This window comes from Manacus candei, unplaced genomic scaffold (genome assembly GCF_025592945.1).
Source record: "Manacus candei isolate 608988 ecotype Guabito, Panama unplaced genomic scaffold, ASM2559294v1 h1tg000028l, whole genome shotgun sequence".
In the NCBI taxonomy this organism is placed as follows: domain Eukaryota; kingdom Metazoa; phylum Chordata; class Aves; order Passeriformes; family Pipridae; genus Manacus; species Manacus candei.
The window spans coordinates 28254585-28268037 of record NW_026138076.1 but is presented as its reverse complement, the minus strand read 5'-3'; the positions used below and the strand labels follow the sequence as shown (position 1 = coordinate 28268037).

General features: G+C 42.0%; 1 protein-coding gene across 1 annotated transcript; it reads left to right on the top strand.

The window, feature by feature from the left end:
• The first annotated feature begins 297 nt into the window (after positions 1–297).
• Positions 298–13161, top strand: ERI1 (exoribonuclease 1). Its single transcript, XM_051790602.1, has 7 exons — positions 298–2029; positions 2692–2867; positions 5178–5388; positions 6728–6811; positions 7449–7558; positions 9678–9792; positions 11711–13161. The coding sequence occupies exons 1-7, from the start codon at positions 1610–1612 to the stop codon at positions 11951–11953; spliced, it is 1359 nt and encodes a 452-aa protein (XP_051646562.1). The 5' UTR covers positions 298–1609; the 3' UTR covers positions 11954–13161.
• The last annotated feature ends 292 nt before the right edge of the window (positions 13162–13453 follow it).

Below are 13453 nucleotides of genomic sequence, written 5' to 3'. Positions count from 1 at the left end.
GTGCCTCCTTGGGCTCTGCCTCTGGAGTGGTCTGCACCTAGATCTTGTAGATCTGTGCTGTTAGCAGAATCATCAAGAGATTTCGCATCGAGTGAATCTGAGCATAGAGCCCTGTGTTTGGATTAGTATTGATGAACCATTGCCGAGTCCAGCAAGGCAGGTGATTTCTGGCAAACAGCTTTTTCCCCCACTGCATTTAGGGTGTTTTGTGGGTTTGTGATGCCAGCTCAGTGCCTCACATTGGTACCATGTTTGCATTCTTGTAGAGCTTGATTCCCTGCAAATCCTGCTCAAGTTCATAGCAGGGTTCAGAGGCAGAGCAGTAAGGCAGGTGGGCCTCTGCTTGGCAACAGGGGCGTTAGCGGCAGCACTAGGAGGGTGAATTTTTTAAAAGAGGGAGCGAGTCCCCTCCCACTGCCGTGGTTTAACCCCCGCTGGCAACTAAGCACCACACAGCTGCTTGCTCACCACCACCCCCCGGTGGGGAAGTGAATAGGGAAAAAAATAAAAGGCGTGGATTGCGATAAGAGCAGTTTAATAATGGAAACAAAGTAAAATATGATAATACTAATGATAATAATTGTAATGAGAGAGGAATAAAACCCAAGAAAGACAAGTGATGCACAGTACAGTGTCTCACCACCCACTGACTGATGCCCAGCCTGTCCTCCAGCAGCAATCAGCAGCTCCCAGCCAACTCCCACCCCCCTCACTTTATAAACTGACATGATGCTCTGTAGTATGGAATATGCCTTTGGCTAGTTCAAGTCAGCTGTCCTGGCCATGCTCCCTCCCCAGCTTGTCCACCTTCTCATGGGAAACTGAAAAGTCCTTGACTTAGAGAGTAAGCACTACTGAGAAACAACTAAATCATCAGTGTGTCATCCACATTCTTGTACTAAATCCAAAAAAAACACAGCACTGCACCAGCTCTAAGAAGAAAATTAACTATTCTAGATGAAACCAGGAAACCTACAGAGCAACTGTGTGTGACCCCACTTCCACCACCTCTCTCATCTGGAGAAGACAAGACAGACCTCTGTGGCACACACACCGAACACAACAGGTCTAAGGGAAGCAATATCTGCATCTGTAAAAAGATGCTGTCATGCCAGAATGGGGCAGGAGGCATGGCTGCGGGTGGGTGGTGGGGTCCCAGCCACAGCAGGGCAGATGAGAAGATTCTAAGATGCTTAGTGGCTGGCAGATGTGGAGGCATCAGCACGGTTGCATCAGGTGGGTGACATGTGCGTCAGCCTGCATCACTGAGGGACACTGGACTACATTTCAGGGTTGTGGGAAGCACCAGCAGAAAATTAACTGTCCCGTGATGAACAGAGAGGCCTCTCTGCTTGCCTTCACCTCCTGGCCAAGAAGACCCAGAGGGCTCACATGTCTTATGCCACCCACCCCACCCTGCTTGTTGACTGAATTAAGGGATGCCAGGAAGAGCAGGCAAGGCAACTTCCCTGGCAGGAAGGGGCTGGGGGCCAGCTGAATCGTCCTGGAGGCCGTGACCTGGCTGCCCCACGTTCCACGGGTATCCCAGAGCCGTGTTTAGGGTGCCCTGTGCAAAGTCAGTCTCACGAGAAGGAACACGGAAGCACAGATGAGGTGTCTGTCCAGCGTGTTTCCCGTAACACGGGCAGAGCTTGCAGAGAGCTGCCGTGACCCCAAGCCCAGGCGGGACTGCCGGGCGAAAGCTCAGGAGGAGAGAGGCAGGAGCACGAGGCGGAGGCGCTGCTGCGGAGGAGTAGGGCCGGGGGCTGACGGGACAGCCGGGAAGAGGCGGCCGGGGGCGGGGGGAGCTGGGAGGCGGGTCCGCGGAGCTGTGCGCGTCTCGCCGCGCCGGCGGTGGCGAAGGCCGCGGCGGTGTAGCAGCACCGCCCAGGGGCGGGCACCGCGCTCGCCGGGCCGCCGTCCCGCCGTGGTTCCCGCCGCTGCCGCCATGGAAGAGCGGAAGGAGAACCGCCCGGAGGCCGCCCCGGACGAGGCGCCGGCGCCGCCCGCCCCCGCAGCCTGCTCGCCGGTGAGTGCGTGGGACGGCGGGGGCGGTGCTGGCCCGGCCCGGCCCGGCCCGGCCCGGCCCGCGCACCTCCGCCCGCCCATGGCGGCCCAGCCTCCTCCCCGGCCCGCGCCTCGGCCCGCCCGGCCCTGCCCCGCCGCCCGCGGTTCCCGGCGCTCGCCCTTCCCAGGGGCGCCGCCCGCGCCCGGGGCCCGCCGTGTGCGCGCCCCGCAAAGGCCGCGAGTGGCGGTCGGGAGCCCAAGTGCCCCGGGTTTTTCATCACGGTTTATTGTGTCCCAGTCAGCGTGGATTCCGGTTAGTTAAGGTGTCGAGAGAGGCCTCTTGGTGCTGGTGAAGACTTTGCCAGCTCGCACCAGAGAACTCGCTTTTTTTCTGTTGAAATTGGGATGCTCATTCAAGTTTTGTCTCAGAGAGCTGCTGTTTGGCATGGCAAAAGACACGTGCATTAGTATCCTTTTATTGCTTGTTGCTTTTTAGGAACGTCGTGTTTCAGAGCAGGCTTCAGTGTTGATTTTCTTACCCAGCTATAAGCTAGTTCGCTCAGTTTGATCACAAGTGTAACAGCGTGATGCTTTACTGCATTTTGGTGCCAAAACGATTTGTAAAATGCTCTGAGTTTTTGTTTTGACCTTCTTAAATGACTTTCTGATTTCTCTTTTTTTTAGGGTAGGCAGCACTGTAGGATCAATGATCAAGAAACTAATGGCAAAACATCAACGGCCAGTTCGAATGACTTCAGTGATCCTGTTTACAAAGAAATTGCTATAACTAATGGTTATATCAACAGGATGACCAGAGAAGAGCTCAGAAGTAAGCTTGCCGAGTTCAAGCTCGAAACCAGGTTAGGCTTATTTGTAAACATTTTGGTTTATCTTTAAGAACAGTAGAGCCATACAGGATGATTATTTTAAAGTTTAAAAGTTCAGCACAGAGTGAAAAGCAGACACAGCACCAAATACCAGTTGTTTTATGTGCAATTGTGATGCAGCTTTTGTTGTAGTATTAATGCATACTGCCTAATGTGTGATGTCTCAACTGGTAACCCAAAGAAATGAAAGAATGTGTAACTCATCATATTTTTTGTCAAGGGGGAAAGAACTGCAGTGATTCTCAGATGATGTTTCAGACCTTCAGTATATAGAAACTTGCTTCAGAACATAAATATTTTAATTTCCTGTACCAGTATAGTTCTGATACTTGCTAGAAACTGTGTGGTGATGGGGCTCATGATTTAATAAATGCAGAGGACAGGTACCTTTAGATGGAGAGTTTGCTACTGTGAATAGATATGCTAGAATAATGTGAAAAGATAAATTTATTATAAGCTGGATTTTTGCTCACTGGGAAGGAGGAAAGGCAATAGAGCATACTTCCTGCTGTATTGGAAATGACCTGCAAGACTCTGATACTGCTGTGGCCAGACAAATTTGAGATATTGTGTAGAAGGTCAACTGGGAAAAACCAAGGGTATTGTTTCTGTACAGCAGTAATGAGGAAGTAGTGATGGGGAGTTAGCAAAGTGAGAAGCTTCTGCTCTACAGGAAGAGGGAATATAAAAGGTGAGATGGAGTCTGAAAGGAAAAGCCTAGCTTTCTAGAGAAGACAGAGACTGTAGGGGAGAGGCTGTTCAGAGGGGGAAAAAAGGATTTAGCAGAGATTGATTTGAACAGAATCAAGAAAAAAATGGTGTGGAGGAGAGAAGTGCGGCCTACTACCTCCAACATATCTGTCTGCAAGTGTTCTGACTGCATAGTTTTTTCAATTCTTCCTTTGGTTAAATTAATTTAGCACCTCAGGAGGAAAAAAAATTTATCATTACTTGAGAAAATTTTCAGTAAAACAGGTTAGATTTGTACAGCTATTCGGTAGTTACTCTGATCTAAAAGTAAAAAGCAGAACTCAAATAGTGATGTGTTTGTGGTTTCCTCCTAGGTTATTTTATTCAGCTGTAAATGCAAAAAGCTTTAAACTTCTCTTTTACCTCAGTGTGGTTTCTTTTTTCAATATATCCAATTAAGTTAGTCAGACTATGTCTTACCTGTAAACATCAGCTCTAATTAGAGAGTTGAGCAGATTACCACACACCATCTTTTCCCTTGAGGGCATTGTGATAGGAGATTGTCTCCTCTTTTCAACTCTTTTTATAAGTTTGATGAAGAAAAAGGTAATTTTCCCCTCCATTAACTCCCCATACTGTCTCAGCTTTGAATGAACTACTCGTTGAATTAAACTAGATTCATAAACCAGAGCGAAGAAGTTCTCTCTGCAGAAGCAGCTGATGTTCTCAAATGCAGGTTTAGTAGTCTGACTCCAGTTTTATCTTGTGGATCAGTGGGCTGCTTTTCTGATAATACCACTTGCTACAAGTATTTCTTACAACTTCTGTGATTTCATTTGCAACACGTAATTTTGAAAATAACTTCCTTCAAAAAGTAGATTATCCTTGTTTATTCTGCTCTGGTTTGGTACAGTGGCAGTTCTGGCACCTGCACTTGCGTATTATGTTTGTATTAAAAACATGAAGTAAGTAACTTCAATTGCTTGCTGCTGCAAATTTATGTATAGCCACAAACCTGAAAAGCAAGATCTTGACCAGGAAGTTTTTCTGACAACTGAAATCTTGAGCACTTTATTTTAATTGGGTTATTCGAACTCTATTTTGAATTTAAATTGAGAGGAATTTAAAATGTGGGGGTTTTAGCTGGGTTCTGCATTGTCTGTGCCACTGAAGCAGAAAGACCTCAGGTGTGAGTTACTTCAGGCAGAGTGTGCAGGGAAATACAAGTGAAGCAGTACTGCTTCCAGGGCCAGAGGTCATCTGGCAGCAATCTACAAAGACTTGGGCTTTGCAAAGGCTTTGGCTACTGAGTCTTGCTGAACTAGAGGTGACTGCAGTGTCTCTGTGCTGTGCTTCTCAGTCTGTCCCTGGTATTATCTTGATGTGTTAGTTGTTGGGGGGTATCACAGCCTCTGTGTTATTCCAGATAATGGATCATTAACTGTATGATAAAGTCGAATTCAGACTTCACAAGTGTTGGTGTTCAAAATGAGGTTAATACTTGAACTTTCAAATGTTAAATACAGCTTCTGTTCTACAGTGGGGAAATAATTAATTAAACGAGAGTGCGATCTTTGTCATTTATCTCTTCAGAGGAGTGAAAGATGTACTGAAAAAGAGACTGAAAAACTATTATAAGAAACAGAAGCTGATGCAGAAGGAACAGATTAGTGGACAGAGCTGTTATGACTACATCTGTGTCGTTGACTTTGAAGCAACATGTGAAGAAGGAAACCCACCTGAATTTGTACATGAAATAATTGAGTTTCCTGTTGTCTTAGTAAACACACATACCCTGGAAATAGTAAGTGATCTAATTGCTGTGTTGGTTTGCTGTTCTTTGGTGTAACTTCTTTGCATCTGAAAGTCTAGATTAGTTTTTAGGTAGATGTTGAACTTCATTAAAAACAGCATACTTTTTTCCATGAAGACCTATTCTCTGTGCCTCTTAAGTACAAACAAAACTTTCTGTCTATTCTGAAAGCATCTGGAATGGGTCATTCTGTTGTTGACTCCCTCTATTGATATGAGATTCTCAGTCATCCGTGTCTGTTCTCCCCTGGCCTGCCTTTACCAGCTTTAAGATCCACAAATCTGTTTCTAGGAATCAAGGAATTCATCATAATCAAAAATTAGCAAATTCTGTGGTCCTGTGTGAGGCAGTCTAGAAGACACTAATGCAGATGTCTAGAAAGTGAGGTTGAGTGAACTCCGCTTATGTCAGGCTACACTGTTTCTACAACGTACCTGACAGATTTTAAACATACTTTGTAGGCATTTGGCAGCTTCAAGTGCTCTGTTCCGGTACAGCTTTCTTCTAGGAAAAACTTCTTGCTGTCTAACTGAAACTGAGTGACTCAGTGAAACAGAGGATGTGCACACACCTCTGACTAATGGTTCATTTATCAAGAACTAAGAGGAAGAGGATTTCCAGTAATCACTGTGATGCTACATTAGAATGTAGCTGCATGTATGACTAATTGCAGAAAGAGGATTATGCAGATTACCAAGATTGTTTTTATTACCTTTAGAGTGGTAGGAAGCACTGCGTCTTTTCTTCTGTCCAAAAGGTTTTGTGCTGTTGTAGTAGCAGGGATGTGGGACTTGCTTTTTTCCATGAAACTTACCTACAGTCTTCACTCCTGTATTGCTCAGTTTCCCAGAGTGAGGTCATGTTTATCTTTGCCTGGCTGGCATCCAGGGGTGTAGGACTTGCATGCAGCCTCTGAGATGTGCGGCCAGTTGCTTTCCTTGAATTGCAGGTGAGCCTTTAGATACCACCTAAAAGACATAAGGCTCTGCTCATGCCTCTCTTTTCTTTTTTCCTTACTCACACTCTCCTTTTCCCAAATCCTCCCCTTTTTTGCAGTCTGCCCTTCTCCCCTCTTAAATCCACGTTCCTGCTCTATGATGCCTACTAGCTGAGAGGAAGGACGTGTTTTGGTTGGAAAACCATCCATCCCATTAGGAATCTGATGATGGCCAGTCAGGAGGCTCATACTGGCTCAGGAGGTACACGCTCCTTTTTGCATCCAGAAGGACAAGTAGCTGTTATTGCCTTTGGGCTGTAGGCAAGCCAAAGAAAAGTTGCGTTGCGGGTTACACAGTGTGCTACAACTGAGCATTTGATTCTCTCATTACAGGAGGATAGCTTTCAGCAGTACGTGAAGCCAGAGGTTAATCCCAAGCTTTCAAACTTCTGCATCAATCTGACTGGAATAACCCAGGTAATTTGCACTTTCATTTCTTCAGGATAAAATATGAAAAAAAGTGTGATGTGGTGTTGATGTTTTCAGACTGGTAATCTTAAATGGTAATCGTTCATGGTTATTTTTCTGTAAGGCCTCTTCTCTTAATCCTTGTTTTTTTCCCTCTCCCAATATCACCTAATTGATTTCACTACATTGGTTATTTTGTAGGGAAAAGCACTCGCTTTGTAATTCATATGTAGAAACTTAATCTTTAGCAGAGCAAAGCACCTTTTGAATTGCATCAGTTCCTCTTCTAAGATTTTAATTCAAAAGAGTTTAGAGTCTTAGGATGGCAATTGCCTGTGGTCAGGTAACTTGATCAGGAGCCTGGGAAACAAGCTCAAAAGGTTTTAATCAAAGTTCAGCTGCTGACTAACCTTGTTACTTTTGCAAAAGGTGTTAGGAGGTTGGCTCTTCTAATGATGCTTTTGTAGTGCTATTTTTTAAGTTTAGACAAATCTGTACAGTTGTCTGTTAATCTGGTTTTCTAAAGATTTTGGTGAAGCCAACTTTCTAAGTACCCATATACCGATATACTTTTTACAGTTCACGCTGGTTTGGGGTTTTTTTCCTGAAAAAACGTTCCTCACTTTGGGGTTCTTTTTTCTCATAGGATGTTGTTGATAAAGCTGATACTTTTCCTCAAGTTCTGCAGAATGTCGTGGAGTGGATGAGACAGCGAGAGCTGGGAACAAAGTATAGCTACTCCATGTTGACAGACGGGTATGTCCCTATGCAACCTTCAGCACAATCTAAAACTGTGAAACCGTGTTTAATATTTGTGCGAGTATTGTTAAAGGTGGATCAGGACACTGCCATTTTGCTGTTTCATTTTGATTGAAGCTTTTGGGAAAATGGGCAAAGCTCAACTAAACTATTTGAAATGACGCTTAAATCCGTCAGATGGCGCTGTTTCTTTCCTAGCGGTCTGTACCCAACGCAGTGCTGTTGAACAGACTTCTTATGCTTTGCTGTTGCTGTAATTCTTCGTTTATGTCTAGCTTTCATATAGCACATAATACCTGAAAGCATCACCGCGCAATTTCAGTTCTAAGCGACTTCCATGCCCTGAGGCTTCAGAGATGTGTGGTGGTCGTGCTGTAGTGTCCTCTGTGAGTGTTAGTGTTAATGTTAATACATCTTGCATATTTTGCCAGAAAACAGTAATGGATTGTGATGTTTATGGAACAAAGAGAAATGGCTAGTGTGGAAACTTCTCTGCTTTGGCTTAGAGGGCTGTGGCTCTGGTGGGTCCCAGCTCTGACAAACTTTGTGTGTGAGGAATTGACTAGTCCCTCAAACTGCCACCTGAACTTACTCACTCTCTCACAAGGTCTGTGTGGAAAATCAAGTCCCCTAATGACTGCAAAGTGAACAGATCATGAGATCTAGGCACAACTGTGATGCAATATTGTTCTTGTGATCTTAGCTTTGTTATATGGTGAAATACAGTGTTTGAGCCTTGTCTTGTATAGCACTGGCCAGGGATTTTTTTTGCAGGTGATGCTTGCCTTTTAGCTGTGAAACATTACTATTCTGTTAGCATACCTGCTTTTATCCTTCTCTTGGAATGATTTAAGTAGGACAGGGAGTTTTTAACATGAGTTGTGTTAAGGTGAATGATGCATTTTTATGTTTGCCTGCAGTAGGAGTGCATAAACTCAAAATCAGAGTTTATGAAAAAAGAGCTTGGGAAATCTTAGTAAAACTTTCTAATACTTCTATCAAGTGAAACAGATAAATATTCTATAGTGTGAGTAGTTTGAAAAATAATGTATCGTAGTAGATAAATGGGTACATAACTAAAGTTTTATAACTAACCTAACTAAATTAACAAGTGAGAAGTTATTTTTGGTCATGAGACCTTTTTCTCAAAATTCCTGAAGATTTAGGCAATTACTGTGAGTCACAGGCCTTTTCTGGTTAAGAACCGGCATCACTGAAATGTTGTTGTGTCCAGTGTAAACAGTGCAGCCATTTTTAAAGCTGTCACACAAGACTTGAGGTGTACAGTATAGATCCACGTACACCGTAAAGATAAGAAGTTAACGTAATGCCATTTCAACTTAAATTAATTTAAGGAACTGTAGTAAATTCTATTTGACTAATTTTTAACCTGTAATTACATTGCTATCTTTGGAAACAACAGTGAATATAAAAAAGAAGATGCTAAAGCAAAACTTGTGCAAGACTGGTTATATTACTGGGCCTAAATGTCTTTGGACATCCCCTCCAGAGGAATCCTCTCAGTGAAATTCCTTAAGGAAAATACCTGCAGTGAAATCTCTGTCATATATGTGAGATTGTGTAAACAGCTAAAAGAGATAAGAAAAGCTTTATTTTAGCTTGAAGCTTACAAACTTGTTGGAGTGGTTCTCTTCAGGAAAGCAGGCTACAAGTGTGTAGGATTACAGTTTCATCTTTTCATAAAGATCTGGTTTCTCATAAAACTAAGTGCAGTCTTGCTTCAATAACCTATGTGAAGTAGAGAGATGTGTGCGTACCTAAGTAATCAGGAAAATTTAAGGTGTCACTTGCTTCCCCAAGGGCTGTGTAAGCATCTAATTTATATGCAGTTTTTGGAGTAGATGTGGTAGGTGGAGTAGTGGGCACTTTTTTGTTTTAACATCCTAATGAAAATGTTGCTCCTGTCATTTTTTTTCCCCTACGAACAAATTCATGTTAAAAAATTCCTTACCATGACTATAGCAAAAGAGTTTTTCCTAAACTGTTTTCCTTCTACTGATTACCAGAGACAAGACAGCTTTTAGTGCTATGGCTATGCAATATATAGAATATGGAATTGTATATTACTAATGTTTTTCTTTTTTAACTTTTTAAGATCTTGGGATATGAGTAAATTTTTGAACATCCAGTGCCGTGTTAGCCGTATCAAATACCCTTCTTTTGCCAAAAAGTGGATCAATATTCGCAAATCATATGGGAACTTCTATAAGGTTTGTACAAATTGTTGTTTCTCTTATGGGAAAATTTTATTTAAAAGTCTGGAATGTCCTGTTGTGCTTCTCATCTCTGCTTGTGTAGTATAAAATGATAGTACTTAAACTAGTTGCCTGGGGCCTCATTTTCAAATGTGTTTCATGTCCAGATCTCACTTCACTAATTGAAGATCATATAATCTACTGCATTTTTATTTTAATCTTATTTTTAAGATTCAGGATGTGCTCTGTGAAGGATTGTATAAAAATATCGTACTGACCCTCTTAGATTAAGTGTGTCTTGAAGTAGTTCAGCTGAAAAGACTCTATATTGATTTTTCAATTATTTTTTCCTGTTTTCATGTAATACACTACAGAACTAATTTGCACCACTACCCTCAGATAATCTTGACTTTTGACAGTGTAAAAAGGACAGAGAAAGATTAGGATAAATCTACAGAGGAATCAAATTGTCGGGAGAAAAGTAATACCAAGTTCAGTGCTGGACCTTATTGCTACTTTCTGTCAGATTACCATAAAATGAGTTACTTGAGATTCTAGCAAATTCCTAGTCAGCCTACCCTAAACCACTTTTTTTAAATGTGATTTCAGCCTTGCTGTTGATCTTCTTTTGAAGAGCTTTTTCATACTAAATGTAACGTCTAGATGAAAAAGAGATTGACATTTAATAAGAAAAGAGCTTTACTTTGTGTTGGGCAAATATTACAGGGTTACTCCATTTCTCCCTCTACTATTGTGCCTTCTCTACACGATGGTTTCTGTTGGAAACATGCTAGGACACAACAGTTTTGTTAATCCTATCAGCTTTAACCTAAACAAACCTTCTTTTTCCTGTTCTATTAAGGCATCATCAGAGGCAATGAAGATTGTAGCTTGGAAGAAATTGGTTTCTTTTTTTGTGTTTTTTTGTGTTGTTTTTTTAAATATATGTAAACAGTTGTAGCGTTTATAGTTGTTCAGTGCTTCTGTTTAGCTATTCCATGCTGCTGTTGAATCTGTTGTTAAGTAATAGATAAAATTGATGACAAGGAATGTACTGTAGCTTTTCTGTGGAATATCCCACAACTTGCAATATGCATCCCCTGCCCAGTTTTTTGTGTTATTATTGGAGTTGCATATTGCCAGGTTTTGGTAACTGTGCTGTTGCCATTCTGCCTACCTATTAAATCCAGTAGTATGGTGCAATATCCTGGAACTTGTCATGGCCCATGTTCCCCCGCCCCAACCACCACCATCACCAAAAGAACCAGCTAAAGTTTTCATTTAAAGTTATCCTTCTGTTTTTCTTTGATGTTTCCAAAGAACAAGTGTGTATTTAGTAGTTAATCAAGAGAAGACTTGGGGCTTTAACTGGTGTTGCACTTTGTATGGGTAAGTCAGTAAAGTTTCCTTGTATGTTCGTTCTGTTAGTCATCCATGTAAACATGGGCTGCTATAGGTGTTGCTGATCTGTTGCTGTGGTGGTTGGAAACATTCAGGAGCTTGATGTCAGTGAGAACCAGGAGCCTGTGCTTCCTTAATCACTTAGCATTTGAAAGGAAAACCGAAATCTGATTCCCTCTGCAATGCCACATTGGGTGGTAATTTGTTTTTTATTAAGAATGTTAAACCCATCTAGGCCTTGGCTTCCGCCCTTGCCAGCGCAGGCGCATCTTGAGCTGGTGCTGGTGAGAGGCTCTTGACATCATCCTGAGTCTAGACAAGCTCCTGTTGACTATGTCTCTGTAAAAATGAGAGTGTCTGTCTCACCAAGGCACTTTGAAGTTAAATGGTTAGTGATCTGACAGAAGGCAACATGAAAGTATATGTGACTTAAGTAGACTTAAAATCTGCATGTGTTTCTACTGCGCTGTGTTAGATTAAAAAGACTTGGTACAGAAATTAATCCTTGAATGTTACTCACTTTCTCCATCAGGTTCCTAGGAACCAGACCAAGCTGACAATCATGCTTGAAAAGCTGGGCATGAATTACGATGGGAGACCTCACAGTGGACTTGATGACTCTAAAAACATTGCAAGGATAGCTATAAGGATGCTGCAGGATGGCTGTGACCTGCGGGTGAATGAGAGAATTCATGGTGGACAGCTTATGACAGTCTCCTCCTCAGCCCCCTTAGAGGGAGCCCCTGCTCCACAGATGCCCCGCTACAGAAATTAGCAGTTCAGCAGTTCTGCCTCAGGAACTGCCCTCAGATGCCCTCTCAAGACTGTGTAGAGTTTATTAAACAGCCACCTTTGCCAGCTTGTCTGCCATGCAGAATTCTAAAGCACCTTAACTAATCATCTCCGTTGAAATAAAGAGGAGCGTGGAGCTCTTTGAAGCCTGTTACAGCAATTTTTTTTATACTGATGATTTTTATTTTTTCAAACTTTGCTAGAACCAAGGTTGATATGCAGAATCCCTAAGCTTTTGAGAGCATGTAATTTAAACACCTGCAAAGATGGATTGCTGCCGTTCCACCCCAGCCTGTGGGTCGTATTTATTCACTGTGCTGTACTCTAATCATATCTAGCATCTGCTTATTCATTGCACACAAATAAGCCATTGCTGGAAGAACTGAAATAGCAAGTGGTCGGGCTGGCCTTTCCTGATAAGGCACTCTTCCAGGAGTTCTTGCCAATTTTTTTTGTTTTTTACAAAGTCTGGGAGAAATGGGAGCATGCTCATCAACTCTAAAGCAGTAGAGAAGTACTCTGGTGTTCAGGGCTTTTCTTTAAGGGATATGTTTGTCTCCTTCCCCATCAAATAGAAGAGCTGTGTATTGAATAAAAATTTTGTTAATGCAATATGATAGTACTTTTTTTTAACTTGTATTTCAAAAGAGAAGGTTCTTCAGATTTTCACTTTGAGGAACACATCTGTTCCTGCTATACTCGTAGCTGCCCTTCATTTAATGTCACTTTTAGACAATGTCAGCCATTTGGGCTTAAACATGAGTGAAGTAAAAGTAAGTTCAAAACATTCCAGATCATCAGAATTTCATGCTCTGTGATTATTACATAAAACAGGAAGCTTCTGGTTCATAGCTAAAAACATCCTCAACTATTTTTGGTATCTTCTTGTGCTTCTGCCACCTCTATCTCAAGATCTAACGTTGGAAGATTAATATAATTTTATTAGTAAAGGCCACAGCTAATTACTAACAACTTCTGCTTACTTCCCAGACCTCAGATAGGATGATATTAAAAAGAGGCCAAAGTGTTAATTTGTTTTGTCTCCATGGGCTGTTACAAAGTTACAACATTAATGTGATCAGCTTTGCATTAGAATGGCTTGCTCTAAAAAGCAGAATGATGCATTTTGGTTGCTCTTAGTCAAAAAAAAAAAAGTTAGTTTGCTATCCCTGTATTACAATTCATTCTTTCTACCACTTTACATTCAGGAAGCAAAATAACCAGTTAATAAAGCTTTGTTAAGAACATTCACTGTTGACTAATCAAACTTGTCCCAGCCCCTCTTTGCTCTTCTGACTGTTAAATCGCATCAATGGAAATGTGAAAGCTTTTATTTTAAATTTGTGTAAGAAGGAGAGGTATTGGCCAATTCTTATTTGCTTCATATGTTTTCTTTCCAGAGTCACAGATTTGGATAGTCACAACTGCTTTGACTGCTTAGAATTATGTTCTTTTTTTTTTTCCAAAAGCAAATACTTGTTCT

What these genes read in the sequence shown, in the direction of transcription:
- ERI1 (XM_051790602.1), top strand. Translation starts at nt 1,610, where the DNA reads ATGAGGTGTCTGTCCAGCGTGTTTCCCGTAACACGGGCAGAGCTTGCA. An exon ending in GAGTTCAAGCTCGAAACCAG is followed by an intron (nt 2,868 to 5,177) that starts GTTAGGCTTATT and finishes TTATCTCTTCAG; the next exon opens with AGGAGTGAAAGATGTACTGA. An exon ending in CATATGGGAACTTCTATAAG is followed by an intron (nt 9,793 to 11,710) that starts GTTTGTACAAAT and finishes TTTCTCCATCAG; the next exon opens with GTTCCTAGGAACCAGACCAA.